At 47.3% G+C, this 26,664-nt stretch overlaps 1 protein-coding gene across 7 annotated transcripts in view; it reads left to right on the forward strand.

Annotated features, from left to right (window-relative positions):
• Nucleotides 1-26,664, forward strand: part of LOC144773616 (transient receptor potential cation channel subfamily M member 2-like) — a 4,189,411-nt gene that overhangs the window by 493,367 nt on the left and 3,669,380 nt on the right. For all 7 annotated transcript variants that reach the window (XR_013600029.1, XR_013600030.1, XM_078658762.1 and 4 more), the window contains exon 7: nt 8,402-8,582. Coding sequence is in view for 5 of the 7 variants with exons in the window: in XM_078658762.1 (XP_078514888.1) it covers nt 8,402-8,582 (181 nt within the window). In the remaining 2 variants the exon portion in view is untranslated. The remainder of the gene's footprint in view (nt 1-8,401; nt 8,583-26,664) is intronic.

Here is a 26,664-nt window from a genome sequence, read left to right on the forward strand (position 1 = left end):
GTTGTAATGAGGTGTTATAACATAACACAGTTACAAACAGTGAAAGAAAATCTATTTAGTCTGGTTTTACAAAATGAAGACAGGCTTTCTTTACATGCAATGTTACACCATTAAAGAAGGGTGGTATCGGCGGAAGAAAACTCCCTATGTGAGATGTGGAAGGTAGCGTAAAACAGAAGCTTTTCTCAAACATTCTTAAAATATACAGATATTTCTCATACAGGAAGTCTTTACAAAGACATCAAGGGGGGTTTCTTCAAATACAAGGAAATACAGATCACATCTACAATCTGCATACACTAACAGGTCAATCAATATACGTCCCCCCCACATAAAGGAAAACACTGCTTGTCTATTCTAAAAAGCGTTCGATCATCTTGCACATATGGTTTTGATATTAAAACGTCTTGAAAATTACCTGCGAGATACATGTTCGAATTACTGAAAAATACTCCGGACAATGACACTGTAAACAAAACAAGCACGAAAGTGAAAGCTCATTGAGGCACGCAAGGCTTAATGAGACTTGACAGAAACCCACATGGTGGCTGCCCACATTCATACTCGCGTGAACGCAAGCGCTAGGCCACCAAAAGCTTGTGGCAGCACTTTGAAAATCCACACACTAAGTTTCTCGCAGAGCAGCGCATGTGTGCTGGCTCAGCAAGACCTAAAAATGACTAGGTCACAACTTTTTCTGGTTGTTCCTCCTGGTCACGCCTAAAGTTTCCTGAATTCTATGGTTGACTCCCAGGAGCCGGGATCGTAGATGGAAACAGGGGGCAAATACAACCACTTTTTCAAGAAAGAGCTGCAGCAAAGTATACTCCGTAAAGCAATTCTTGATGTCCATTGAGCTACAAGAGGCTGCAGATCTGACCCAGGAGAATCTGTTACAGCTTTATGTACATGTGTATGGTAAGCAGTGGTCTCTGACTGCAGGAATGCCCTCTTTTGACTTACACCAAACCAGTTGTATTATGAGGTGCTGGAATAATTTTTAGGTCTCGCCTAGGCAGCGCACATGCGATGCTCTAGGACATGACCTTTTGGAATCGGTCAGCTCTTTTGAAGCACTCGTGCTTGTGGCGTCATCAACTTTGCGGGAGTGAGCAGCTGTGCACAGGGGCCATCTGTTTCCAATAACGTGGCCACCCGCGTATCTGCTCCTGCAAGGTGGATGCCCCCACAAGCACGAGTACTTGAAAAGAGCTGACCGATTCCAAAAGGTCACTCATGCTTCTGTTAGCTTTGTTGCTTGTTTGCTGTTATATGCAAATCCCTACACCAGTTGTATAATTCCCCTGCATACTGTGACACACATGTTGCTGTACGGTTTCTTATAAATGTACTGATTCTGCGTGCAGGTACACCCCAAACACTGATTAACGTCCCTCATAGTACAACACACTTAATGTAGTTAATTACGCTCCCCTGACACTCACTCATACACTGCTGCCCTATTAAGAAACAGTCATTACTGTGCAGTTTCCTACATTCAGAGATAGCATGCAGATTCCCGGCACACACACTACCGTGCACATTCCGCACAGACTCACTGGGGTACACTTCCCCTCATGCGGACTCCCACCGCCAGGTCCTTTTACTGTACATTACTTATGTCGTTGTAAACAAAGACACGCGAATCTCCGTGGATTCTAGGCGCTGCAGCACTCACCTGCCTGCACCCCGAAGTCCATCCTCTCAGCTGCTGGGCGCATGGGGGCTCTCAAGAGGAGGCACAGCAGCAGGGCTGGAAGATCACCCATGGGTGCCCAGGGCTGGAGGGCTCCCCTGAGACGTGTGCGTACACCTCCTTCGCAGGAGCCTCTGTGCAGTGCGTGCAGTGCGCACTGGCTGCAGCTGCCAGGGAGCAGCCCCCTCTGGCACTGATGCCGACAGAGAGCCGACACGGCACAGCCTGAGTGTGAGCAGCACATTTGTTTGTAGCACCGACTGCGAGCATGTGTGGCTGAACAGATGCGTGACAGCAGATGCCTGCACGTGCCAGGGCATGTCTGTCAGTGTGTGTTTCTGTGTACCCTCTGAGCACTGTGTGGTGTGTCAGTGTGTGGAGTCATGTGAGTGTCTGTGTCCAAACAGATGTCTGTGTGCAGATGAATGTGAATGTGTGTGTGTGTGTGTGTGTGTGTGTGTGTCTTATAGACACCATGATTCTCAGGATACGAGCAGTAGCCTGTGTCAGACATCAGCAGGTTTATGTGTTTGCACTTGTGGGCAGCTAGTGAGGCTGTGCATTAATACTTCTGAAAGTGTGGGACTCCCAGGCCATGCTGTTTTTAGGTCCCAGGGAGGATGAGGAGTGTTTGGAGCATCAATGCGTCCTGTACTGTCCCTTTACAGCCGCTTCTCTTTGCTCTCACTGACACATGATAACTTTTGCCTGAAAGGGCTGGCAAAGGCGTTCGTGGCTACCGTAGATCTCCTTCGGCAGCTGTGGATGAGGATACAAAGCTCAGACACAGCAGGTGATTTAGGGACGAGGTCTCAGAAACAATATTACCAATAGTTATCACGCACTCCCCGCTACCTTCCATCCACCCACACTTTCAATCCATCTGTCCATCCTCCCTTTCATTCACCCACTAAGGGTAGAATGTTCTAGATTAAACAAGCATTGGCATAGCCAATAGGTCTTGCCTTTGTGACCTTATGAGTGTTTAGCCAGGCAACAGTTGATGTTGTTGCACCAAGGATATTGTACTGCATAACTAAATACTTATAAGGTTCCAAAGGCGAGACCTATTGGCTATGCCAATGCTTGTTTTATAGTGGTCACTGACCAATGACAGATGATACACCCTAGCTCAATCCCCAGACAATTCCCAAAGTCCACCTAGCACTCTTGCTGTAGGTGCCCAGATATCCTGCTCCGGTGGCATTTCAGGTAGGAATTTGTCTTAAAACCAAAACTTAAGACAAAATCCTAACTTAAGACAAAATACTAATTTAAGATAAAATCCTAACTTAAGATAAAATCCTAACTTAAGACAAAATCCTAACTTAAGACAAAATCCTAACTTAAGGCAAAATCCTAACTTAAGGCAAAATACTAATTTACGGCAAATTCCTAATTTAAGACAAAATACTAATTTAAGATAAAATCCTAATTTAAGACAAAATCCTAGAATAAAACAAAATCCTAATTTAAGAAAAAATACTAACTTAAGACAGAATACTAACTTTAGACAAAATACTAATTTAAGACAAAATACTAATTTAAGACAAAATACTAACTTTACTACTACTAAATGCCGTCTGTGAATACCAAAAGTAGTAAATTTAGGATTTTGTCTCAGATTAGTTCTGTGAATCAGCCCCTTTGTCTTTATTCTTTTCTCAGAGTCATTACGGGAATGAGTGTTGGATTATAGCCTTGTTGACTCTCCACTGAGTGACCATAGACTTTTGGCCTTCTCACTGCATGCCTCGATCTTTGCCAACAAGACTAGCCTGAATTATCCCCTCTCCTTAACATTTTCTAGGAACTGTGGGGTGACCAAGAGCTGGGCCAAGATCGATGAAACTACCTTTCTAACTGAGCTTGCGGCTTCCTCGCTCCCGTATTTTCTAAAATGCCTAGTCACTGATTATAAGCAGGAAAATGGCTTGGAGCTTCTGTAGAGTTTTAATACAATTTGTAGTAGGGCCTATGAACTGCTTATGGTCCCGGCTAAATTAGGCAGCAGACCACCTGCTAAATGATTCAACCTTGATTGCACCAAGGTGCAAACCAGTAGCTTGCTGTCCAAAAAATGATACCAAGAGGGCAGAAATCAATCAATAACTCAATCATTTCATTTGTAAAGTGTGCTACATACCCGTGAGGGTCTTAAGGCGCTGGGGGGGGGGGGGGTAGGGGGGCTGCAACTGATCGAAAAGCCATGTCTTGAGAAGTCTTCTGAAGGCCCGAGGGTCCTGGGTCTGTCGTAGGCCGGTAGGGAGAGTGTTCCAGGTCTTGGCGGCGAGGTAGGAGAAGGATCTGCCGCTGGCCGTGGTTTTCCGGATGTGTGGAACTGTGGCAATGACGAGCTTGGAAGAGCGGAGGCTGCGGGTGGGGGTGTAGAAGCTGAGTCGGTCGTTGCGGTATGCTGGTCCGGCGTTGTGTAGGGCTTTGTGTGCGTGGATGAGGAGTTTGAAGGTGATCCTGTTGTTGACGGGGAGCCAATGCAGACCTCTCAGGTAGGGTGTGATGTGGCTGCGTCGGGGCACGTCGAGGATCAGTCGTGCCGAGGCGTTCTGGATTCGTTGCAGCCGTCTCAGGAGCTTGGTTGTTGTTCCTGCATAGAAGGTGTTCCCGTAGTCCAGTCTGCTGGTGACGAGGGCCTGGGTGACGGTTTTTCTCGTGTAGGAGGGGATCCATTTGAAGATCCTGTGGAGCATTCGGAGGGTGTTGAAGCAGGAAGCGGAGACTGCGTTGACCTGCTTGGTCATGGAGAGGGCGGAGTCGAGGATGACCCCCAGGTTGCGTGCGTGGTCGGTGGGTTCGGGGGCTGTTCCTAGCGATGTTGGCCACCAGGAGTCGTCCCAGGCTGAGGGGTTGGGGCCGAGAATGAGGACCTCCATCTTGTCTGAATTCAGCTTCAGCCTGCTGTCTTTCATCCATTCGGCGACGGCCTTCATTCCTCTGTGGAGGTTGGCCTTGGAGGTGTGGGGGTCTTCGGTGAGAGATATGATCAGCTGGGTGTTGTCGGCGTAGGAGAGGCTGTTGAGGCTATGTTGTCTTGCGACGTGGTTCAATGGTGCCATGTAGATATTGAACAGCGTCGGGCTGAGGGATGATCCCTGTGGAACGGCGAAGATGATCTTGGTGGTCTTGGAGCAGAAGGGTGGGAGGCGGACGCTCTGGAATCTGCTGGAGATGAAGGATGTGGTCCAGGCCAGGGCCTTCTCTTGGATTCCGGCGTCATGGAGGCGTGCTGTTAGGGTGCGGTGGCAGACCGTGTTGAAGGCTGCTGATAGGTCCAGAAGGATGAGGGCGGCTGTTTCTCCTTTGTCCATAAGGATCCTGATGTCGTCGGTGGCGGCGATGAGGGCGGTCTCGGTGCTGTGGTTGCTGCTAAAGCCGGACTGGGATGGGTCCAGGATGTTGTTGTCTTCGAAGTAGTGGATCAGCTGTCTGTTGACGATCTTCTCCGTGACTTTCACCGGAAAGGGAGCAGGGAGATGGGCCGGAAGTTCTTGAGGTCGTTGGGGTCTGCCTTGGGTTTCTTCAGTAGGGCAGTGATATCGGCGTGCTTCCAGCTCTCTGGGAACGTTGCTGTCTCGAAGGAGATGTTGATTCTTTCCGGAGATGGGGTGCAATGGCTGTGCTGGCTTTGTTGAAAACGTGGTGAGGGCATGGGTCAGATGGGGATCCGGAGTGGATGGAGTTCATGGTCTTGATGGTGTCTTCGTCGCTGACGTTGGACCAGGCGGTCAGGCGTCTAGTGCGGGTGGTGGTCACAGGGGTGGTGGTCTCGGCGGTGGATGTGGGGGTGGCGGTGTTGAAGCTGATGTTGATGTCAGTGATCTTGCGGTGAAAGAAGGTGGCCAGTGAGTCTTGTGATGGTGGAATGTCGTTGGTGTTGGAGCTGGGGTTGGAGAGTTATTTCACGATTTTGAAGAGTTCTTTGCTGTTGTGTGCGTTGCTGTCTAGGCGGTCCTTGAAGGCGGTCCTCTTGGTGGTCCTGATGAGTTGGTGGTGTCTGCGAGTGGCGTTCTTGTGGGCTGTGTAGCTGTCTGGTGTTCGGTCGTGGAGCCAGCTCTTCTCCAGCTTCCGACAGGTGCGCTTGGAGGTCCGGAGGTCTTTGGTGAACCATGCGGCTTTCTTGTTGGTGTGATTGGTGGCAGAGGTCTTGAGTGGGGTGAGGGTGTCGGCGCAGTCGTTGATCCACTGTTTGAGGTGGATGGCGGCGGTGTCGGGGTCGGTGGGGTCGGCGGGTGGTTCCAGGGCGAGGGTGGTGGTCAGTTGGTCCTCGGTGATCTTTCCCCAGCAGCGGCGTGGCATCTGTTGGGTGCGGTGGTGTGTGGTGGGTTTCCTGAAGGTGAAGTGGACGCATCTGTGGTCTGTCCAGTGGCGTTTGGTGGTGTGGATGAATGAGACGTGGGGACTTGCGGAGAAGATAGGGTCCAGTGTGTGTCCAGCGGCGTGGGTGGGTGTCGTTACGAGCTGTTTGAGTCCGAGGTTGACGATCAGGGCGGTAGAGTTGGCCTCGTTGTTGTTCTCGAGGTGGAAGTTCAGGTCCCCGAGGAGGATGTAGTCCGTGGAGGCGAGGGCGTGGGTGCTGATGAGGTCGGCGATGGAGTCGCTGAACTGTGGTCGGGGTCCGGGTGGTCTGTAGACGAGTGTTCCTCTGAGGGTGGTGTTGGGTGGTTAGAAGCTGCAGATCCATTTATAAGAGCACTCTCCTAGCAAGTTAGATTTCCATTAGGGAAGCTAGTGAGCTAAGGGACATAAAGGCATTTTGGGCAGTGGTTAATTGTAATTACTTTGAGAAATCTAATTGCCCCGGCATTGTTACTGTGATCCCCGCTGACCTTTGGGTCACTCACTCCACAAAGCTTTACATGGGGCCCTGCCACAAAGAGTGCAAATCATTTAACCAAGGATCGAGCTGAGCCAACCTTAGGGCCCCTTGTGCACTCTCTGCCCCAGGTGGCACCATTGGCTACTCCTGAGATAGAGTTGAGTGAGGTCCTCCTGGTAATAGGGAACGGCTGGCAGGGCGTGCCCAAGGCCTAGAAGGGATACATTTCGGCATGTTTAAAGGCTAATACCTCATTGTCGGCGGCCCCGCTCCTGACCAGTGTCCTTAATGTAGCCTTTGCAACTGGGCCACCTAAAGGTTGGTCCCAAGCCATTATTGTCCCTATATTCATAAAGGACTCGAAAGGCGACCTGCAATGTTACTTCCCCATATCGTTGATAAGGTTATGGACTGTATCTTGCTGGATCGTCTTCAGACTTGGGCCGATGAACACAATGTACTTTCAGAGGTTCAATTCAGCTTCCACCCGGGTCTAAGCACCATGGAGCAGTCTCCCAATTGATATCTGTTTATAAACAAGTACCTGGTGACTCAGATGGGAAATTTTTATCTGGCTTTTATTGACCTGAGTACTGCTTTTGATTCTGTCAACCGGTCCAGGTTCTGGAGAATATTGACTAAATGGGGGTCGACCAGTGCATTGTCAATTTCCATTGAGCTTGACAATGAGGTCGCTGTCAGTATGAGATTCGGCCACGTGGTCAGACTACCTCAGCCTTTAACCTGGCAAGAGACATGCATCAGGGCTGTGTTTTGGTGCGTTTCCTATTTCCACTGTACATAAATTGCCTGGAGAGAAATGTGTTGAAGCTGAGGCTGACTGCCCCTGCATAGGTGTGACCGCAGCATTCCTACGTTAATTTATGCCGACGATACTGTCCTAATGGCGAGGACTGCAGTCAGCTTACAACGCATGCTAGACCATTTTTGTCAGATTCTGACCAGTTTCAGATCTGAGGGTCTATCAGCCTAAGACGCACGTTATGATTTATGGTGCATTACTGCACCGCCTTTGCAGTTAATAGCTCCAAGGTTAGCACTGTGCCTTCGTTTTCATGGCTAGGTATTCCCTTTGACTCTCACTTAGCATGAGGCCCCCTAAAGACGAGCAGAGCTGCTGCTTCTTAACTTTGCCTGCAGATTAGGCCACAAGTTGATCAAGGAACTTGTGGCCATTTATAAAGCCAAATGCTGTGCCGTCGCCTATTATAGGGCCTGGGTTATGGCGGATTTTAGAAGCAATTGAGAATGATTTTATCAAAAGGCTACTATCTGTCCCCAGTAGCACTATCTCTTTTATTTGCTACTCTGAGGTTGGGATTGGATAGATAACTGATTCCCTAAGGCTGCAATCACTCCTCCTGTGGCTAAGAGTTTGGTATATGAGCCAAAGCACTTTAAACAGAGCTGGGCTCACCGACTGTCTGAAACTGGACAGAGGCCTGACCATTCCCTAGATAAAGGTATATTCGTGAAACTTGCCTAAGTCTGGGATGCAAAGACCTATTAATTTCTCCCAATATTGGGCCAGCTGCCTCCCACACTTAAGTAATGATGACATTTTAGCGAGTTAAATGAATGAGAGAATTCGGAGGGTGGTTGATATGCCTACTGTACAGGGGTACATTCAGATTTGTGTAAACACTGGCACGGCGCCTTACCTTACATGGCTATGTTACGAGCTCCATAGATTTTTCTTAGTCAGATTTAAACTATTCACTGTGCACTTTCTGGCTGCCTTTCCTTATCAGGGCTCCTATTTGCGTAGCTTACCTGCCTGCCCCTGTGACGATCACTCACCTCATGTTTTTCCATCAGAGGTAGCCATTCTTCATTTGTTTTCCTTTCAGGGTGTTCTCCCAACTGAGTACTGTTTGTATGTGGATAACCAAGGGAGTCTCTGCTGTCTGGATAACAACCACTCTCACTTCATCCTGGTGGACGATGGGACACAGGGGAGCTACGGAATCGAGATCCCCTTGAGGACCAAACTGGAAAGATTCATCTCAGAGCAAACCATGAAGGAAGAAGGTAATTCTGCCAGAGTAAGAGGGACTGCATCCTGGTACACATAGTTGTGTGAGGGGTACTCATGAATCACAAAGCTACAAACTATGGAAGACACCTAGGGCTTTATATGTTGGTTGAGTCAGACAAATGTATTTGAAAATGTGTAAATCACAGAATAATAGAGCAAGGCCTTCCCCCCAGAATACGGTAAAAATTCGAACCCCCACCAGGGAGAGAAGATGCTGATATGTTTACCGTAATAGAGATGTTTTTAGAATCAGTCACAGTTTCACTGTTCCAAGCCTGGTGCAGGGAAGCTCATGTGAAAACAGACGCCCTTCAAAGGTATCAGGTACTAAAGACACTTTCCACTGTAAGAATCTTAAACTGGGTAGAGGCAGACAGCTTGGGCTGGTTGAAGCTAGACCTAGAAATGAAGTAAGGTCAATATAGTGCTTCCTGCATTGCACAGATTTTCATATCATATGTGTTATTTAATGCTCCTCAGATTGGCTCTTATGTTGAGTTCTGTTCACAATTTTCTAATTTGCTTTTTTATTCGCCCTTCCATTGTGTGCCTGATTATGATCTGAAATTACTTTTGAAAAAATATTTCATAGATATAGTTCAAAAATCTTTATTCGGTTTGAAACAAACGATAAAAGCACAATATAATGCATGGCATTTCCGCAAGGGCGAGGTCAGCGGATCGGAGGTTTCTCTTGGGTACGTGGAAGGTGACGCGTGATGGTGGACATATGGGCACATGAGTCCCATCTATGCACCGTATGACCTGTGGGAACCTTGCAATTCTATAAAATTGCATTTTGATATTTTCAAGTTCCTCATCATTCCTTGGCAGATAGGTGTGTTGATGGATTTGGCGTAGCAGGGCATCTAGGAAATTGTGGAAAAAACGTGATAGAGCACTCTGTGACACTCCTCCAGCCACTGCAAATATGTCTTGATAGCTACCAGTGGCCAATAGGTGGAGGGAGCACAACACCTGAACATGGTTTGGGATTTCATTGCTGCGCTGGGATCTGCTTTCCAAATGTGGCTTCAGAGTGTCTATGAAGGCTAGGATGACAGCGCTACATAGCCTGTACTGTTCATATACGTCTTCCTCCGTCTTCTCAAACAATGTCAGCCTGACACTAAAAATCCTCTCCTGTCTCATCCTCCTCTGCAGAGCAGCAAGTATCCGCATCCTCCTCGCTATCACATACAGGGCAGCCATTTTGGAAAGGGTCTGGTGCATTTTGGGATTGTTTTTATAGTTTGAGACTTGTTGCCACCTGTTTCAGGTTAGTGGTAAATTGCATGCGCAAATGGCCCTGTTTGTACTTAGTCGTAATTTGCGACTACTCCGTACATATTATTTTGCGAGTCACGATTTGGTATACGCAAATGCGGTCCCTTTTTTTGCGACTCGCCATTAGGTCGCAGCACAAAATTTTAATTTACGAGAGTACATCGTACATTGCGTACGGCCATTTTTGCATGCACAAATCAATTTGTGCCTATGCAAAATGGTCTTACATCTGGCCCATAACTAGCGAAGCTGACTATAACTTACGCCCCTGCAATGCACTGCTTATGACCTCACATATTACATCACTTATGACATGGTCTGTGATGTCACTCGTGACATCTCAAATTACATCACTGCTTACATCACTGATTACATGGGTGAGTGAGTTGGTGTTTAAGTGGGTTTAATGGTGAAAGAGAGAAAGAATACATGGCTGTATGGGTGAGGGTGCAGGTGTGACAGTGGCTGTCAATAGTGAATGAGAGAGTGCATGAGTGAATGACTGGGTGACTGAGTAGGTACATAAATGTCTGTATGGGTGGGAGTCGGGGTATATAAGTGACTGTATAGGTGCAAGAATGGGTTTGTAAGTGGGTGTATGGGTGAATGAGTGTGTGTGTGTTGGTAGTTGTATGGGTGAATGAATGGGTGTGTGAGTGGCTGTATCGGTGAGTTAGTGTGTGTGAGAGGTTGTATGCACTTATCTCAGTGACTGTATAAATGAGTGAGTAGATGTGTTAGTATTTCTGAGTAAGTTAGTGGATGTGTGAGTAACGATAGGTGAATGAATGGATGTGTGGGTGACTATATGGGTGAGTGAGTAGGTATGTGAGTATTTGTATAGGTGACTGAGTATGACAATGGCTGTATGGGTGTATGAGTGGGTGTGTACGTGTCTGTATATCTGTATGTGTGAGTCGCTGTATTGGTCAGTGAATAGATGCATGAATGTCTGTATATGTGAGTTAGTGGTTGCTCTAGTGACTGTATAGGTGACTTGATGTGTGAGTGGCTCTATGAATCACAGAGTAGGCGTGTGAGTGTGGCTGATGTCATCAGTGATATAATGTGAGCTGTCATTAGTGATGTCATTTGAGATGTCACTGACCATGCCATGAGGGATGTAAATGTGAGGTCATAAGCAGTGCATTGCTGGGCTGCTGAATTTCTCTGTTTTTTTACGAGTGAAATGTCAGTCTAACTATAACATCCCTGTGACCTTTGTTTTTTCAGTGAATATATATGTGTATCTATGTATATATCAGTGCATATATATTGAGCATATCTTTATAAATGTGTTATGCTACATATCGTAACCAGTGCTTACATATAACTTACGTGGGTGTGCCTTTCATTAGTATCTTGCGGTCTCGTCTTCACTTAGTCGCTATGTATGCACTAGCTCTTATTTCCACCTCTACGGATTCTATGAGTTGAATGGTCTCATCAGTGTTGTTCTGTCTCTGGGACCTTTTTCTTAACACAAGCGTTGCTCTTGTCCCTACTTGTTTTACTTGTCTTTACGATTTTTTCAGTGGTTGTATTAATCCATGCTCTTCCACCATGGATCTATTCTAAGGTTACTTTCTCTATGTTGCTCAGGACAGGTTTGCCTCTAATGCATTTGTTTTGCCTCTGGTCCTCCGAGTCCCAGTTGCCCATGAGATCGGTTTTTGTGCACATTTTCACTGTGTTTTACAGAGTATGTTTGACTGACGTAATGGTTTTCTAAGTCAAATATCTAGAGCTGAGTGGCAACAACCTAGTGTTGTATTTATATTGACAATTGTCTACTGACACATCTGTTCCTCTGTTATGGGTACCTCTAATACCGTGCTTTTCACTGTCTTTGACTTTGTTTGCCTGTAGTTCTTGCTGCAGTTCTCGGGGTGAAGTGTTTGCTCTTGCTCACCTGACTTCCTAAGAGTGTCTGGTCTTGTCTGTCTTATTATAGACCGGCTAGTTCTAATCAGGCATTTGTAGTACGATCAGTACACAAACCCACCTCCTGGGATGGTATTGCTTGAGTATCTTTTCGAAGGTAAGGAATCTGCAACTAGACGTCTCTATCAGATGAACTTACCTTCAGTAAATCCTTATCTCGTAAAGACATAGTCTAGCCGCAGATTCCTTACTGACCCTCCTTTCCTCCCTGTTCTGCAAACTGTTTTCATTTTGTCCAAAATATCCCTTTCATTGCATTTGCGTGCTGTGCATTTCAAATTCGTAATTGTTCCTTCAAGAGATATTTGTAGGAGAGTAGGGTCTGCTTCCTATGGTCACCCCCACTTTTTGCTTTTGCTTTACTGGTTTTCGACCTAGATGTGGCTGTGGGCCTGCTGATCAGACCCACAGCCCAGATGCACTCTCTCTAAATTCTAACCATGTACTCTAGGTACATACACAATTGGGAATTGGTCCACCTTATCAGCCCCTGTAGAAGTGTACCTTATGTCCTCAGGGCATAGGTGTAACCAAGGTCTACCAGGGGCTGCAGCATGTATTATGCCACCCCTGGCTGGCCACTCAAACTTACACAACTGGCTGATCACTCAGCTGGGGCAAGGTCGTGTATTCACCCCTTGATTAGGTATAGTATTCCTATATCTACCCTTAAAAATACACACACAGTAACCTATAAGTCACTCCTATGGCAGGCCTTAACATCCTGGAGGCAGAGTGCTTGGTTATGTGTGAGATGGTGCTCTAGCATGAGCTGAGCCTGTCTGCAGCTTTCGGAACCATGTCCTTATAGCTGTTCTATGATATTGCCATACCATATACTCTTAAGTGCATTATGAACCTCGCGGGTAAATGCTAACTTCTGATAGATACATCTGCTGTGTGGATTCCTCACCTTGTGAATATCCCCTTGCGTCAGCAACATTCGGAAATTCTTTTTGTAGCTTCGCGCCGACGTGGACTTGGACGTCATAGAGACACGGCATCGCACGCGACTCCGCTGACGTCACTGACGCCTACAATAGGCCCACGCCGGCGTGATGACATCAGTTCCCTTTTTTCCGCGTCGTCGACGCTAACGGTTTCGGGATACTCAGTAGCTTTTGGTAACTCTGTTACTATTTTTCTTCGTTTCTTTGTTCTCTTGCCTCTCTGCCTCCTTATAATGTCGACAAAGAAGACTGGATTTAAGCCCTGCAGGGAGTGCGGGAAAATAATGTCCGTTACGGACCCACACCAGGACTGTATTTGGTGTTTGAGCTCCGACCACGACGTAGATGGATGTTCCTCGTGTCAAAAAATGAACCCTAAGGCCCTACGAAAGAGGGAGACCAAACTTCTTGTGGCGAGACTGAAAGCCGATAAAGTAAAGAAGTCTTCAAAATCCCGCTCGAGGAAGTCGAAGTCGAGGTCGAGGTCAAGATCAAGATCTCGAGAGGCGTCGGCTTCGAAGTCTTCGTCGGATCATGCTTCGAGGTCGCATAAGAAGCACAAGAAAAGGAGACCTGAGTCTCGACGTCATTCGGATGAGAAGTCGGGCTCGAGGTCGAGATCGCCCAAGCAAGTTAAATCAAAGGTAATTCAACCACAAGAGGTTTCGGATCAGGAAGAGGAAGCCTCGCCTTCGGAGTCACAGGTTCAATCTCCGACTCCGGTTTCCAATCCGACTCCGATGCCGTCTCCGGCGCGAGAAGAGGTCGAGGAAGTTCCTAATGAGGAAGAAGAATCAGCTCCTGTTGAAGAACCAGATTCGAATCTGCCTCGAGATCGGCCTGAGGGTGATCATCCACCTTTTCCTGCACCAGGTCAGTATCCATCAGCGTTCCTGAACGCTATGTATGGAGTATTCTCGAGATCATGGTACCCCTCTGGTGCACATTCGGGTCCCATGGGTCCAATGGCATTTAATTTGGGTGTGGTTGACGACTCCAGCACCGGCGTCGCCCGCTACAAGCAAATCCTTGGAGCATCCTTCTAAACCTTCGGATTCTGTACCGACGTCGGCTCCGGCGCCGTCGGAGTCGATGGTGGATCTGGCTGCGATCCGTGTTAAAGAGAGGTCTAGGAGGGAAGCTCAACGTCTCCTGGAAGAACAGAGGTATTATGGGTCTCTTTTTTTTTTTTTTTTTTCTCATTTGGTCTTGGAAAACCACATAGGAGCACTAGGCGAGGGAAATGAACTATACTGTCTCAGGTAGACTGGTAGTGACATTCACCAACTATGATTGGCACTCAGTAATGTTCAAACCCTCCACAAGGTGCACCGCTAGGTGTTAACTATTTAAGAGCGATTTTGCTGCTATTCGACACCCATTATAGTTCGGGGAAGCCATGACGTTGGGTGAGTCGAGGGAGGAGAGCAGACCAAGCAGCGTTAATCATCGGACTGTGGGGGGGGGAGGGGGTGGGGGGGGAAACACGGTCAAAAGAGAAAACACCTAAACCCAATTTAAGAGGTGCCAAAAGCCCCGTTTCTCGGGGTTATCAGATCTTGCTAGGTCGATTTTAGACGTTTGCAGGACTGATATACGCCAATCCAGCAGGGTGGGAGGCAGTGCTTCTTTCCATTTCCTGCAGATTTCTCTCCTTGCCAACAGGATACAGTAAAACAAAAGTTTTTTGGCAGGACCATGTATTTCCGGTGATGTTCCGAAAATTGCTAGCATTGTGTTGATTGAGATTCGATACCCTAAAGATGTTGACAGCATAGTACTGATAGAGTCCCAATAAGATGACAAAGATGGGCATTCGAAGAACATGTGTAGGTCAGAGGCTGCAAGCAACTCGCACTTAGAGCAGGCCACGATGGAGTCAGTCGAAAACTTTGATAACCTCTGTGGGGAATAGTACGCTCTATGTAGCGTAAAAAGTTGGTTCCTACGCAACCACGCTGGCTTGACTGTGTCCCAAAGGATCTTAAAGGAGGCGTACCAGATATCCTCAAGATCTTTCCCCATGAATGAGGAATTCCATAATGTTTCAGGTAGGGTAAAATCCCCATCCACCTCTTCTAGTATTAAATTGTACCAGAATGAGATCTCCTTAGTTACAGGAGGTTTATCCATCATCAGGGTCAATATTCTACTATCCCCTCCCATTTGAAATCTACCCCTAACAGAACTCTGTGCATGGGTCCAGCTCACTATCTGTAGATATTTAAATCTAGATAGCCTCAACCCCACTCTGGCTGATAAGTAGTCCCAAGGTAGCAAAACACCGTCTAGGTAAAAGTCCCCCCAGACTTCCAGACCAGCCTCTCTCAAGGATGTTGTCAAGCTATCAAGAAGCCACGCCGGACAACCCGGGGAGTCCCACAGTGGAGACCTACTTGCATAATACCCCACCTTAATGGCACTTCTTAATTGAACCCATGTTCTTGTAAATCCAACAAAATCTTCAATTTAACTTTTTTTTAAAACTTAGGATCCCCAAATTTAAGCAAAAAACCTTACTGGCCTGCTCCTCTCCGCTAAATAGTGCGGAAAACATAATGCCTACCCCTACGTTGGTCGGCATTTTAAGCAACATCCTGGCGTGGGAAAATTGAAAAGCCAAGGCATAAAGTTGTAAGTCAGGTGCTGCCAGGCCCCCCTTTTCCCTGCGACGCCTGATCTTTTTCCATGCTATCCGTGGTATATGGTCATTCCAGATAAAAGAACTAATATGGCCTTGAAGTTTTGTTAAAATGGAGGGTTCAAAGTATAACGGGCGGTATTGAACAAAAAGGTGATTTTGGGTAAAATAGACATTTTAACCAGGTTAGCTCTACCCAAGATGGAAAGGGGGAGCGATGACCAAGACCTCATAAGCCTTTTACACTCCCTCGCAACAATGTTAAAGTTCAACTGTACGATCTTATCTATGTCTTTTACGATAGTAAGACCCAGATAGCGCATAGACTGACTTAGCTGAGCCCCTGCCACTGGCTCAGCCTCATTCCACAGCATCATCTCGGTTTTTGGATGCATTCATTTGATATCCAGATATCTCACCGTAGTTTTGTGCCAGTGCGATGACCGTGGGAAGTGCTGTACGCAGATCTGAAGAGAAGATAAGAATGTCATCAGCGTACAGGGCTACTTTCCTCTCCCATCTCCAATAGATAAAAGGCTTGATGTTGACGTCGTCCCTCAGCCGTTGGGCAAAGGGTTCGATATATAAATCAAATAGGAGAGGGGAGAGGGGGCAGCCCTGCCTGGTTCCCCGAGTGATGTTAAAAGGGGCTGACAATTCCCCATTCACCAGTAAAGAAGCTGTGGGGTTCCTATACAGTAGACTCACTGCTCTGTGAAAACTCTCCCCTATGTTGAACTTCCCCAAGACCCCCGACAGGAATTCCCAATTCACCCTGTCGAAGGCCTTAGTGGCATCCAACGTGATCACAGCTAGGGGCAGAGAGTCCGCTGTAGCCATATCTATGGCTCCCAGTAGATCGTAAGTCAGCCCAAAGAGCTGGCGGCCCTTCACAAAGCCTCGTTGGTCCTGATGTAGAATACAGGGTGCCACCTCCCCAAGTCTTCTGACAAGGACAGATGTAAAAAGCTTATAATCTGCATTTAAAATGGAGATCGGTCTGTACGAGCCACAGCTATCAGCTGGTTTACCAGGCTTCAATATCAAAGTAATTGAAGCATCATTCCATGAATCTGGTGGAAATGAACCCTCGCGGAATTTCTGATTAAATAACTGGGTTAAGGAGGGGACTATTGTTGGTGAGAGGGCCTGGTAGACCTCGGAAGGGAGGCCATCGGGACCTGATGCCTTGCCCTTATTACTATCTGTGATAGCTCCAGTGACCTCTTCCTTCGTAATGGGTCTGTCTAAGGTAGTTTTCTGGTCAGATGAAAGAGAAGGGAGAGATACTCCGATCAGCCAATCATGCACTTGCCTCGCCTCTATAGTTTTGTCCTCATGATAGATGTCCTTAAAAAAATCACGAAAGGCATTTCTAATGTCACTATCTAGCGAGTGGGCCACTCCTTCAACTTTGATATGATCTATGTTATTTCTGACTCGATCTGTCTTTACCTTCCATGCCAGGAGCTTACCTGCACTTTCTCCGTATTCAGAATGGGCCATTTTACTGGCATCCCATCTCTGGAGAACTCGTGCATTTAGGGTTGAGCCCAGTTCCCCTTTTAATGTGATTAGCTTATTTTGCCAATCTTCATAAATATCTGATGGTGCTGTGGGATGTAACTGGATATTCTCCTGCACCCTAGCTAAATCAGCTTCCAGCGAGGTGACCGTGTCCCTATAGATCTTCCTTCTATACGAGACCTTGTTGGTGATTAGGCCTCGCAGAAATGCCTTAAACGCATTCCCAGACATTACCTGGGGAAGCGGACCCTATGTTATTGTCGAAAAAATGTTGTGCTTCTGATTTTAAAAAGGAAATGTCTTCTGGAGCATTAAGGAAGGAGCGGTCAAACAACCATGTTCTAGATGTATTTTTTGACAGTATCAACAATAGTGGCCTTTCCTCTGGTTCTTAGGAATAAATATCCCTAGACGACTCTTTTCACTAATTCAACTAGGCAACGTGGGTCACATACTCCCTTGGAGCCTACTGTGCTACTTATAGTCACAATTCTATCATGCGTGTATAAAAACAGATTATGTGTGTGTTTGTAGAACAATACCCCAGATGGCTACAATAAACTGCTCCACCCTTCAACTGTGAAAAAAGGGGGAGGGGGAGTCGACAGGGCCTCACGGGAGCAACACCCGGGGGGGAATATTACAGACTGGTACTCGCCTGTGTCCCCGCTTCTCATCATCAGCGCCTGTCGACCCAAACAAAATGGGAATACAAACAGTGTGCAACAAAAACAAACCCAAAATGTGTAATAACGTTTTGGTTGACCCTTGAAACTTTAAAAAGAGCTGTGCTGAACTAGCATCTATAACTTTATTCTTTGCTGTTCGCTCACTCTAATAAAACAAACAACCAACATGTTTCATCACCATTCTTACTTAGCTGGTGATTTCTTCAGGGTCTTGTTCGGGTCAGCGGGTAATTAGCACCTTTAAAAATTCTCCATCTATTGTACCTGCAAGGGGTAGAGACAACAGAACACAAACACACATACATTCTTTAACTGTGTCACACTGTCTAGTCAGGCCGTTAAAACATACACCACTCCGGAGCCCCTGGAGTCACTCATATATTTATAAATTCTTCAACGGGGGCCGGTAGGCCACACAACAGGGGCCACCTGGTAAAGTATTAAGTTAGCCTTCATGATATATGAGTGACTCCAGGGGCTCCGGAGTGGTGTATGTTTAAACGGCCTGACTAGACAGTGTGACACAGTTAAAGAATGTATGTGTGTTTGTGTTCTGTTGTCTCTACCCCTTGCAGGTACAATAGATGGAGAATTTTTAAAGGTGCTAATTACCCGCTGACCCGAACAAGACCCTAAAGAAATCACCAGCTAAGTAAGAATGGTGATGAAACATGTTGGTTGTTTGTTTTATTAGAGTGAGCGAACAGCAAAGAATAAAGTTATAGATGCTAGTTCAGCACAGCTCTTTTTAAAGTTTCAAGGGTCAACCAAAACGTTATTACACATTTTGGGTTTGTTTTTGTTGCACACTGTTTGTATTCCCATTTTGTTTGGGTCGACAGGCGCTGATGATGAGAAGCGGGGACACAGGCGAGTACCAGTCTGTAATATTCCCCCCCCGGGTGTTGCTCCCGTGAGGCCCTGTCGACTCCCCCTCCCCCTTTTTTCACAGTTGAAGGGTGGAGTAGTTTATTGTAGCCATCTGGGGTATTGTTCTACAAACACACACATAATCTGTTTTTATACACGCATGATAGAATTGTGACTATAAGTAGCACAGTAGGCTCCAAGGGAGTATGTGACCCACATTGCCTAGTTGAATTAGTGAAAAGAGTCGTCTAGGGATATTTATTCCTAAGAACCAGAGGAAAGGCCACTATTGTTGATAGTGTTATGAGTGGGGGGCGGCCTATCCTTGTCGCAATTGTCCCTCTTTGGCTCCTGTGATGAATGAGTATTTTTTGACAGGCCAACCAATTCCAAGCATAGAGATGCATGATCAGATAGATGGAAAGGAAGCAAATAGACACTCTGCACATATTTAACTAATTCCTGACTGACCAGCGCTAAATGTATTCTTGACTGGTGATGATGCTTATAATTACGAAATGAAATGCCCTGTTTTAGCCCAGACTTAAGTCTCCATATATCCACATATCCAAACTCCTTCATCTTCTTGATTAGAAAGGCCCTAATTTTAGATGGAAGTATCGGTCTATTCGACGGGGATTTATCCAAATTAGGGTCTAAAACCACATTGAAATCTCCGGCCAGAATAATCGGTTCCGGATAAAGAAGGAGATGGGAAAACAGTAAGTTCAGAGCTGATGGATCATCCTGGTTAGGCACATAGTATCCCACTAAGGTGACCAGGGCCCCGGCTATAACTACCGAAACAATAAGCCATCTGCGCCCAGGGTCTGCGAGTTTATCAACCAGCCTTGCTTTCAAAGATTTTTTAAAGAGTTTTGTGTAGTGGATACGCAGAAATCAACCCACCTATTTTTAACAAGAGAAAGCATTTCGTTTTCTGTGAGGTGGGTCTCTTGAAGTAGAAGGACCTGAGCGTCAAAATGGCGAAGGTACTGCATAATCTTCACTTTCTTGGACTGGTACGCAGGCCGTTGATGTTCCATGAAAGAACTTTAAGCTTATCCATGGGAGCAGTTTCCTCTGCGCCACCACCCAGTACCAACACTCAAGGCAAAGAAAGATCTACCCACAATACCGACATTTACCTCCAAGCCTATACCTCTCCATAACCAAGAAAATAACAACGAGCTAAAAATGAGGATTTTTTTTAGAATTTTAGCTTGCACCCCCCCTACGTGCCCCCACAAACCTCCCTCCACCCCCTGGGAAACCCTTGCTCTATCTATCTGGAAGTACCTGAAGATAGCACCCCTACTGAGTTCCTGTCCTAACTAATTGTTACCTTTTCCCTGTGCGTGAGTGAAAAATAAAAAAGCAAAAAAGAATACAGTAAAAAAAGAAATAAGTGGCGCTTCACAAAGATAAAGAAACCAGACATTGTTTTCCATAGTTTTATGTTAATCATTAGAATATTTACGGATTTCCCTAATCCGATAGAAAGTCCCTTTAAGGCTAATCCTCTAATAGCAACCTCTCTTTCCCGTCACTAAGTTATACTTTACTGTTTTAACTGGAGGTCCCCTTGTTTTTATCTTTATCTCTCCCCAAAGAGATTAACAGCTCATCTGCTGCCTGCACCGATCGTATATTGTGCATTGTATTATTGTGCATAACCTTTAAAGCCACTGGGAAAACTAGCTGGGCTACCACACCTAGGCTCCTAAAGGCATCTAACCTCCTCCCCAACTCCCACTGTTTGTCAAGCGTGGCTCTTGAGAGGTCTGATCTAATCTGGAAGTTAAATCCCTTCCCACTCAATGACTTCTGTTTTAGGGCCAAACTCAAAATGGACTCTTTTAGGGTATACGTGTGGAAGGTCACAAGTATTTTCCTCGGCTTTGTTCTTTGGGGATTCCTCCTAAAAGCATCTCTATGGACACGTTGAATGTCCAGAGACAGCTCCTCTACCGATTGATCCAATCTCAAGGATTCCTTTAACAATTGGGTGATATATTGTTTGATGTCTGACCCCTCACTACCTTCTGGGATGTTAAGAATGCTACGGCGCGCGTTCTTCTCCAAGGACTCCAACCTCTCCGCCAGCATCAGATCCTCTTTTTTAAGCTTGACAATATCCATCTTAGCTTCGTCCAGGTGTAGATTTATACCTGTCACTGTATCCTCTAATCTTTCCGTTCTTGTAGCAAGGCTGCCTACTTTGCTGTCTAATGACTTGCAAAAATTCAGAATTTCCGATTGGATAACTGCCGAGGCCTCAAAGCCTTTCTTGATATCCGTTGTTAGCGAAGAAAATATTGCCTGAAGATATGAAGCTAGAGGTGGATCTACCCCACTACCTGAGTATGGGTGTGTGTCAGAGGCGTCAGAGGTGCCGGAGGCCGTGGCCGTGGCCCCCCGTAGGTCCTCCTGTAGTGCCCCAGTATTAAACAGCAACTTAGGTGACAGTGACCCTAGTTTAGGAGCTAACGATGACGAGGCTGTAGCCATATGATTTGAAGGGGGCAAGAGCGTCGGCAAAGTAGTTAGAGGCTCTGTGGTATATGTGGAGGATTTTAGATTTTCTTCACAGTTAGCTGGTGAACAAGCGGTCGGTGGCTCCTTAGAATATACTCCATCTGTTGGTTTTTGTATCGGAGTATTAGAGAGGAGAATAGTCGACGAACCACAAGGGTTCATAGTCTGAGCTAAAGGACCATCCACATTATCTCCGCTTTCAGCCTCAAACCCGGCTTGTAATCCTGAATCTACACTTGCCTCTTGAAAATCATCTGTGGCATCTACTATATTTACCCCTGCATTTATGTTCTCATCTACCACCACAGACAAGCCCTGCGAGGTATTTACTGTCTTTATTGTGGTAGAGAGGAGCCCTATAACGGGAACCGACACTGAGGTAGAAATATTTAGGTCTGTGTCTGTGGCAGATGCAGCAGACTCATGGTGTGCCGACGACATCATTGTATAAGAGGTGACTTCAAGCAAATGTTGTTCTGCAAGATGCAAGATGCAAGATCTGCGGGACGACCTTAAAATAGGACCGCAAAGACGGCGTTATCTTAGCCCCTGCGTTACTGGCTGCTTTGGCGTTTTTGGTACGTTTAGAGTTCTTTGCCGCTTTACAAGTGAAAGCGCGTTTCGCTTTAACTTCGCCAGTCAAATATGAGGAGACTTTATTTTTATAGGGGTCCACCTGTGCTATCTGGCTTGAAGGTGCTATTGCCTCTGAACTTAATTCTACCTCAACCCCCGCACCCAAGTCAATGGCCTCCCCAGCAGTTTTGGTTTTCCCACCAACAGCCCCTCTCCCCCTCCTTCTGACTTTAGATTTTATACTTGGGGTGCTCACTTTAGTACTTCTTTCTGAGGGGGGCAACAAACTGGGGGTAGGGCTATAATCAGGGGCCTCCAGATTAGCAGGCACAGATATTACACTGTTTGATGCAGCCTCTATACTTGGACTTACAGCCCATGAATCCTTCTCCCCCTCCCCCTCCCCACCACACCTCCTACCAGGTACCAGGGAGACACCGGAGCTGAAGCGGGGTTCCACCAAGCTTCTTCGTGGTCCCAGAAAAAGGCTGCGGATCTTCCTCGCACGGCGGAGCTCCAGCGCTGCGAAGGTCCAAAGCTGTAACCCAAAAACTGCCTGCCTCGTTGCCGTGCAAGAAAGCTGATAGTCGAGCCTTTTCCCTGCTATAATCCGCTCAAGGTTAGGAGGCGGGATGGGCTTGGCTGCAGTACTCCCGGCTGCCGGATTGCCGGCTGAATCCCCGCCTAGACCACCCCCTTCTGGGACGGCAAAACACACTCCAGCTCCGCACATCAGGCGCGATACGCCGAGGCACTCAGACACCGAATTTTATGTTTTTAAATGAGTGCCTGAATCCGTGCCTGAATCCGTCCGTCCTCCGATCCATCCACCGATCTGCCAGCTGCCCGCAAAAGCTTGCTTGCTCACTCGTTGTTCACGCAACTAACCATTGGACAGGAACTCAGGTCGGAGCACCGCGGCAGCTCAACTAGCTGTCGCCATGTTTCCCGCCTTCTTTTTATTCTATTATGAGTCTCATTCAGACTTGGAGGAAGGTGAACTGGATGAGAATTATTTCGAAGAGTTGGCTGATGCTAGTGGCCTTGATTTTTCCCCAGAGTGGGTGTTACCATCAGGTCCGGATACGCCTTCAAAGGATGTCCAGCCATATCACGTGGTAATGAAAAAGGCAGCAGGACTTGTAGGCTTGACATTACCAACTGTTGAGTTTAAGTCATATCTACTTACAGAGGTACTTCATTCTCCGAGCTCAGCTGTAGAACCATTACTCCCATTTAATGAGGCATTAACTGAGCCTATTATGGAGGTGTGAAAAAAGCCTCTTTCTGCTCCTGCTGTCTCAAAAAGTGTGGCGAGGAGATATAGGGTGGCTCCCGAGGACCCTGCCTTTTTATCATCTCACCCTTCTCCTGAAAGTCTAGTGATTCAGGCTGCGTGCTCTAAAAAGTCAGTTGGTGCTTTTCCCCAAGTGCCTGGTGACAAGGAGGCCAAGAAACAAGATCAAGTGGCCAAGAAAACTTTCTCCTCCGCAAGTATGGCATTAAAGTCAACGAATTCCACTTGCCTTATGGGAAGATATGTGCACGCACTTATGGACTCAATGCGTTTGTTGATTCCTAAGGTTCCAGAGGACTGCAGGGGCGACTTTGAGGAGGTATTATCTGATACTCAAGCAGCAGCTCGTCAAGTTATCCAGAGCGGTCTAGATACTGCAGATTCTGTTGCACGGATCATGGGCACTGCGGTTGCCACTGGAAGGTCAGCTTGGCTGAAGTCCTCGGATTTTTCTACGGATGTACAGTCTGCACTTTTGGATTTGCCTTTTGATGGAGTTGGTCTCTTTGGCAAAAAGGCAGATACAGCCTTAGAGAGATTTAAGGATAGCAGGGCAACTGCTAGATCTCTTGGTCTTCAAGTAAGAGGTTCAACGACCAGAAAGTTCAGAGGTTTTGGACGCTCTTCTTTTCGCACCTATAGACAAGGTCAACAGCAGCAACAACAGCAGCAGCAGCAGCAAAATACCTTGTATAGGTCATACAGGGGAAAGCAAAGGGCACATCCTCGAGGGCGTCAAGCCTCTTCCTCCTCCACCTCCTCCAACCCCCCAGCCACAGAAAAGCAGCCCTTGATCCGCCATTCAGGATCATGTGGGTCCGGTGGGGGGTCAGCTTACCCACTTTCTACGGGATTGGGAATCGGTTACATCAGATCTTTGGGTTCTCAATCTCGTAGAAAATGGGTATGCTCTTCCCTTTCGGGAATTCCCTCCCAATTACCCTCCTTGCCAGGGATATTGCTCAGAGGAACATCTGTTGCTCCTACAGGAGGAAGTTCAAACTCTGTTAAGAAAGGGTGCGATAGAGGTGGCCCCAGAGCAGGAAAGGGGTCAGGGATGCTACTCCCGGTATTTCCTGATTCCCAAAAAGGATGGCAGGCTTCGTCCAATCCTGGATCTCAGGATCTTAAATCTTTATCTGAAACAAGAGAAATTCAAGATGCTCACCCTTGCTCAGGTTCTTCAGGCACTGCTGGAAGAAGACTGGATGCTGTCGCTCGACTTGCATGATGCGTACTTTCACATCCCCATCCTGAAGTCGCACAGGAAGTATCTCCGTTTTACGGTGGGATCGAAGCACTAGCAGTTTGCGGTCCTTCCGTTTGGGCTTACTACTGCGCCTCGAGTCTTCACCAAGGTGATGGCAGTGGTGGCGGCGCATCTCAGAAGGTCAGGGATTCCTGTATTCCCTTATTTGGATGACTGGCTGATCAAAGCAGAGTCGTCAGAGAGAGTGCTCCATCATCTGCAGGAGACAACCCAGTTGTTGTACAGGTTGGGTTTTTCGATAAATGTACCCAAGTCTCACCTGGTGCCCTCCAAGCGCAACCTGTTCATAGGTGCTGTACTGGACACAACTGTATGTCGTGCATTCCCTCCTCCTCAAAGGATTCACGACATACAGGAAATGATTCCTTTATTTTACAATGGAGCGGTCGTTACAGTCCTGAAGGTCGTTCGCCTGCTCGGTCTGATGGCTTCATGCATTCTGTTGGTCAACCATGCACGCTGGCACATGAGGGCGCTCCAGTGGTGCCTCCGCAGGCAGTGGTATCAGCACAATGGAGATCTCAGGGAGTCAGTGACGATCTCCAGAGAAGCTACGGCGGATCTGTCTTGGTGGGGCATGGAAGGCAACCTGTCTCAGGGGAAGCCTTTTCAGTTGCCTCCTCCGGTGGCCATAGTGATAACGGATGCATCCACTCTAGGGTGGGGTGCTCATCTGGGGGATCTGGAGGTCAAGGGTCTTTGGTCTCCAGAGGAAAGGTTGCTTCACATCAACCTTCTAGAATTGCGGGCGATACGTTTGGCGCTCAAGGCCTTCCTCCCTTCCCTTCGCGGTTGTTCGGTCCAGGTCCTGACGGACAACACGACCGCGACCGCGATGTGGTATATCAACAAGCAGGGAGGTGTGGGATCGCAGTGTCTCTGCAGAGAGGCTCTGCGTCTCTGGTCCTGGGTTCAGGACCATCAGATTTGTCTGATGGCGAATCATCTGGCCGGAGTTATGAATGTTCGTGCAGACAGTCTCAGTCGGCAGTTCTCTGCCGACCACGAGTGGAGGCTTCACCCGGAGGTGGTTCACGACATCTTTCAGATGTGGGGGTCTCCTCGGGTGGACCTCTTCGCCACTCGCGAGAATGCTCACTGCCTGTCATTCTGCAGTCTCCAGTATCCGTTGCAAGGAGCCTTGGGGGACGCGTTTCAGTTGAGTTGGGAAAATCAACTCCTTTACGCGTTTCCTCCCATACCCTTGATTCTTCGGGTTCTGAGGAAGATTCGCCAGGACCTGGCCCAAGTCATATTGGTCGCCCTGGACTGGCCAAGAAGGGTGTGGTATACAGATCTTCTCCACCTCTCCTCTCACCCGCAGCTCCATCTCCCTCTCAGGGCAGACCTCCTCTCACAGATGGAGGGGCAGGTTCTACAACCCCACCTCCAGACATTACACCTTCATGCCTGGAGATTGAGCGGGGCAACCTGAATTCCTTTTCCCTCCCGCCTGACGTTGTGGATGTCATCTTGTCAGCCAGGCGTGACTCCACTAAGTCTATCTATTCTTATAGATGGTCAAAATTTGTCACGTGGTGTGGGGAGAAATCTATTGACCCTTTGAGAGCCCATTTGTCTGATGTTCTCCAGTTTGCCCTTTCTCTGGCACAACAGGGACTTGCTGTTGCCACAGTGAAGGGCTATCTTTCAGCGCTGTCGGCATTTCTTTATTTGCCTGACCAGCCTTCTCTTTTTAAATCTCCTGTAGTTTTAAGGTTTTTGAAGGGCCTCACAAATAAGTTCCCTCCTACTCCTTTTATTTTACCTCAGTGGGACTTAAATCTTGTATTGACCTTTTTGATGGGTGCTCCCTTTGAGCCTCTTCACAAATGTCATATGAGGCTTCTGACTCTTAAAACAGTCTTCCTCGTTGCAATAACCTCGGCAAGGAGGGTAAGTGAGCTTCAAGCTCTTAGTTACAAGCCCCCTTTCTTGACCATTCATGCTGATCGAATGGTTCTTAGGACCAGGGCTGCTTTTCTTCCAAAGGTGGTGACTCCTTTCCACCTTGGTCAATCCATTACCCTCCCTACCTTTTATCCTCCCCCACACCCTTCTAAGGATGAGGAGAGGTTGCACCGTCTGGACCCCAAAAGGGCGGTGTCCTTTTACTTGGACAGATCTAAAGTCTTTCGTTTGGATGACCAGCTCTTCATTGGGTTTGCTGGCTGCAAGAAAGGAAGAGCGGTCCATAAAAGAACCTTGTCGAGATGGATTTTCCTCTGTATAAAGATCTGCTACTCTTTTGGCCGTTAAGGAACCACCAGAGGGTGTAAGGGCTCATTCTACAAGAGCTAAGTCTTCAACCTCGGCATTGGCTAGAGGTGTTCCTGTAGAGGATATTTATAGAGCGGCAACTTGGTCTTCCCTCCACACTTTCGCGAAGCATTACTCCTTGGATTCCGAAGTGAGGAGGGACGGTCACTTTGCACGCTCTGTTCTCCAGGATTTCCTGGTTTAGAAGAGTGGACACCCTCCTCCAG

The sequence above is a fragment of the Lissotriton helveticus genome, chromosome 8 (assembly GCF_964261635.1).
Source record: "Lissotriton helveticus chromosome 8, aLisHel1.1, whole genome shotgun sequence".
Classification (NCBI taxonomy): domain Eukaryota; kingdom Metazoa; phylum Chordata; class Amphibia; order Caudata; family Salamandridae; genus Lissotriton; species Lissotriton helveticus.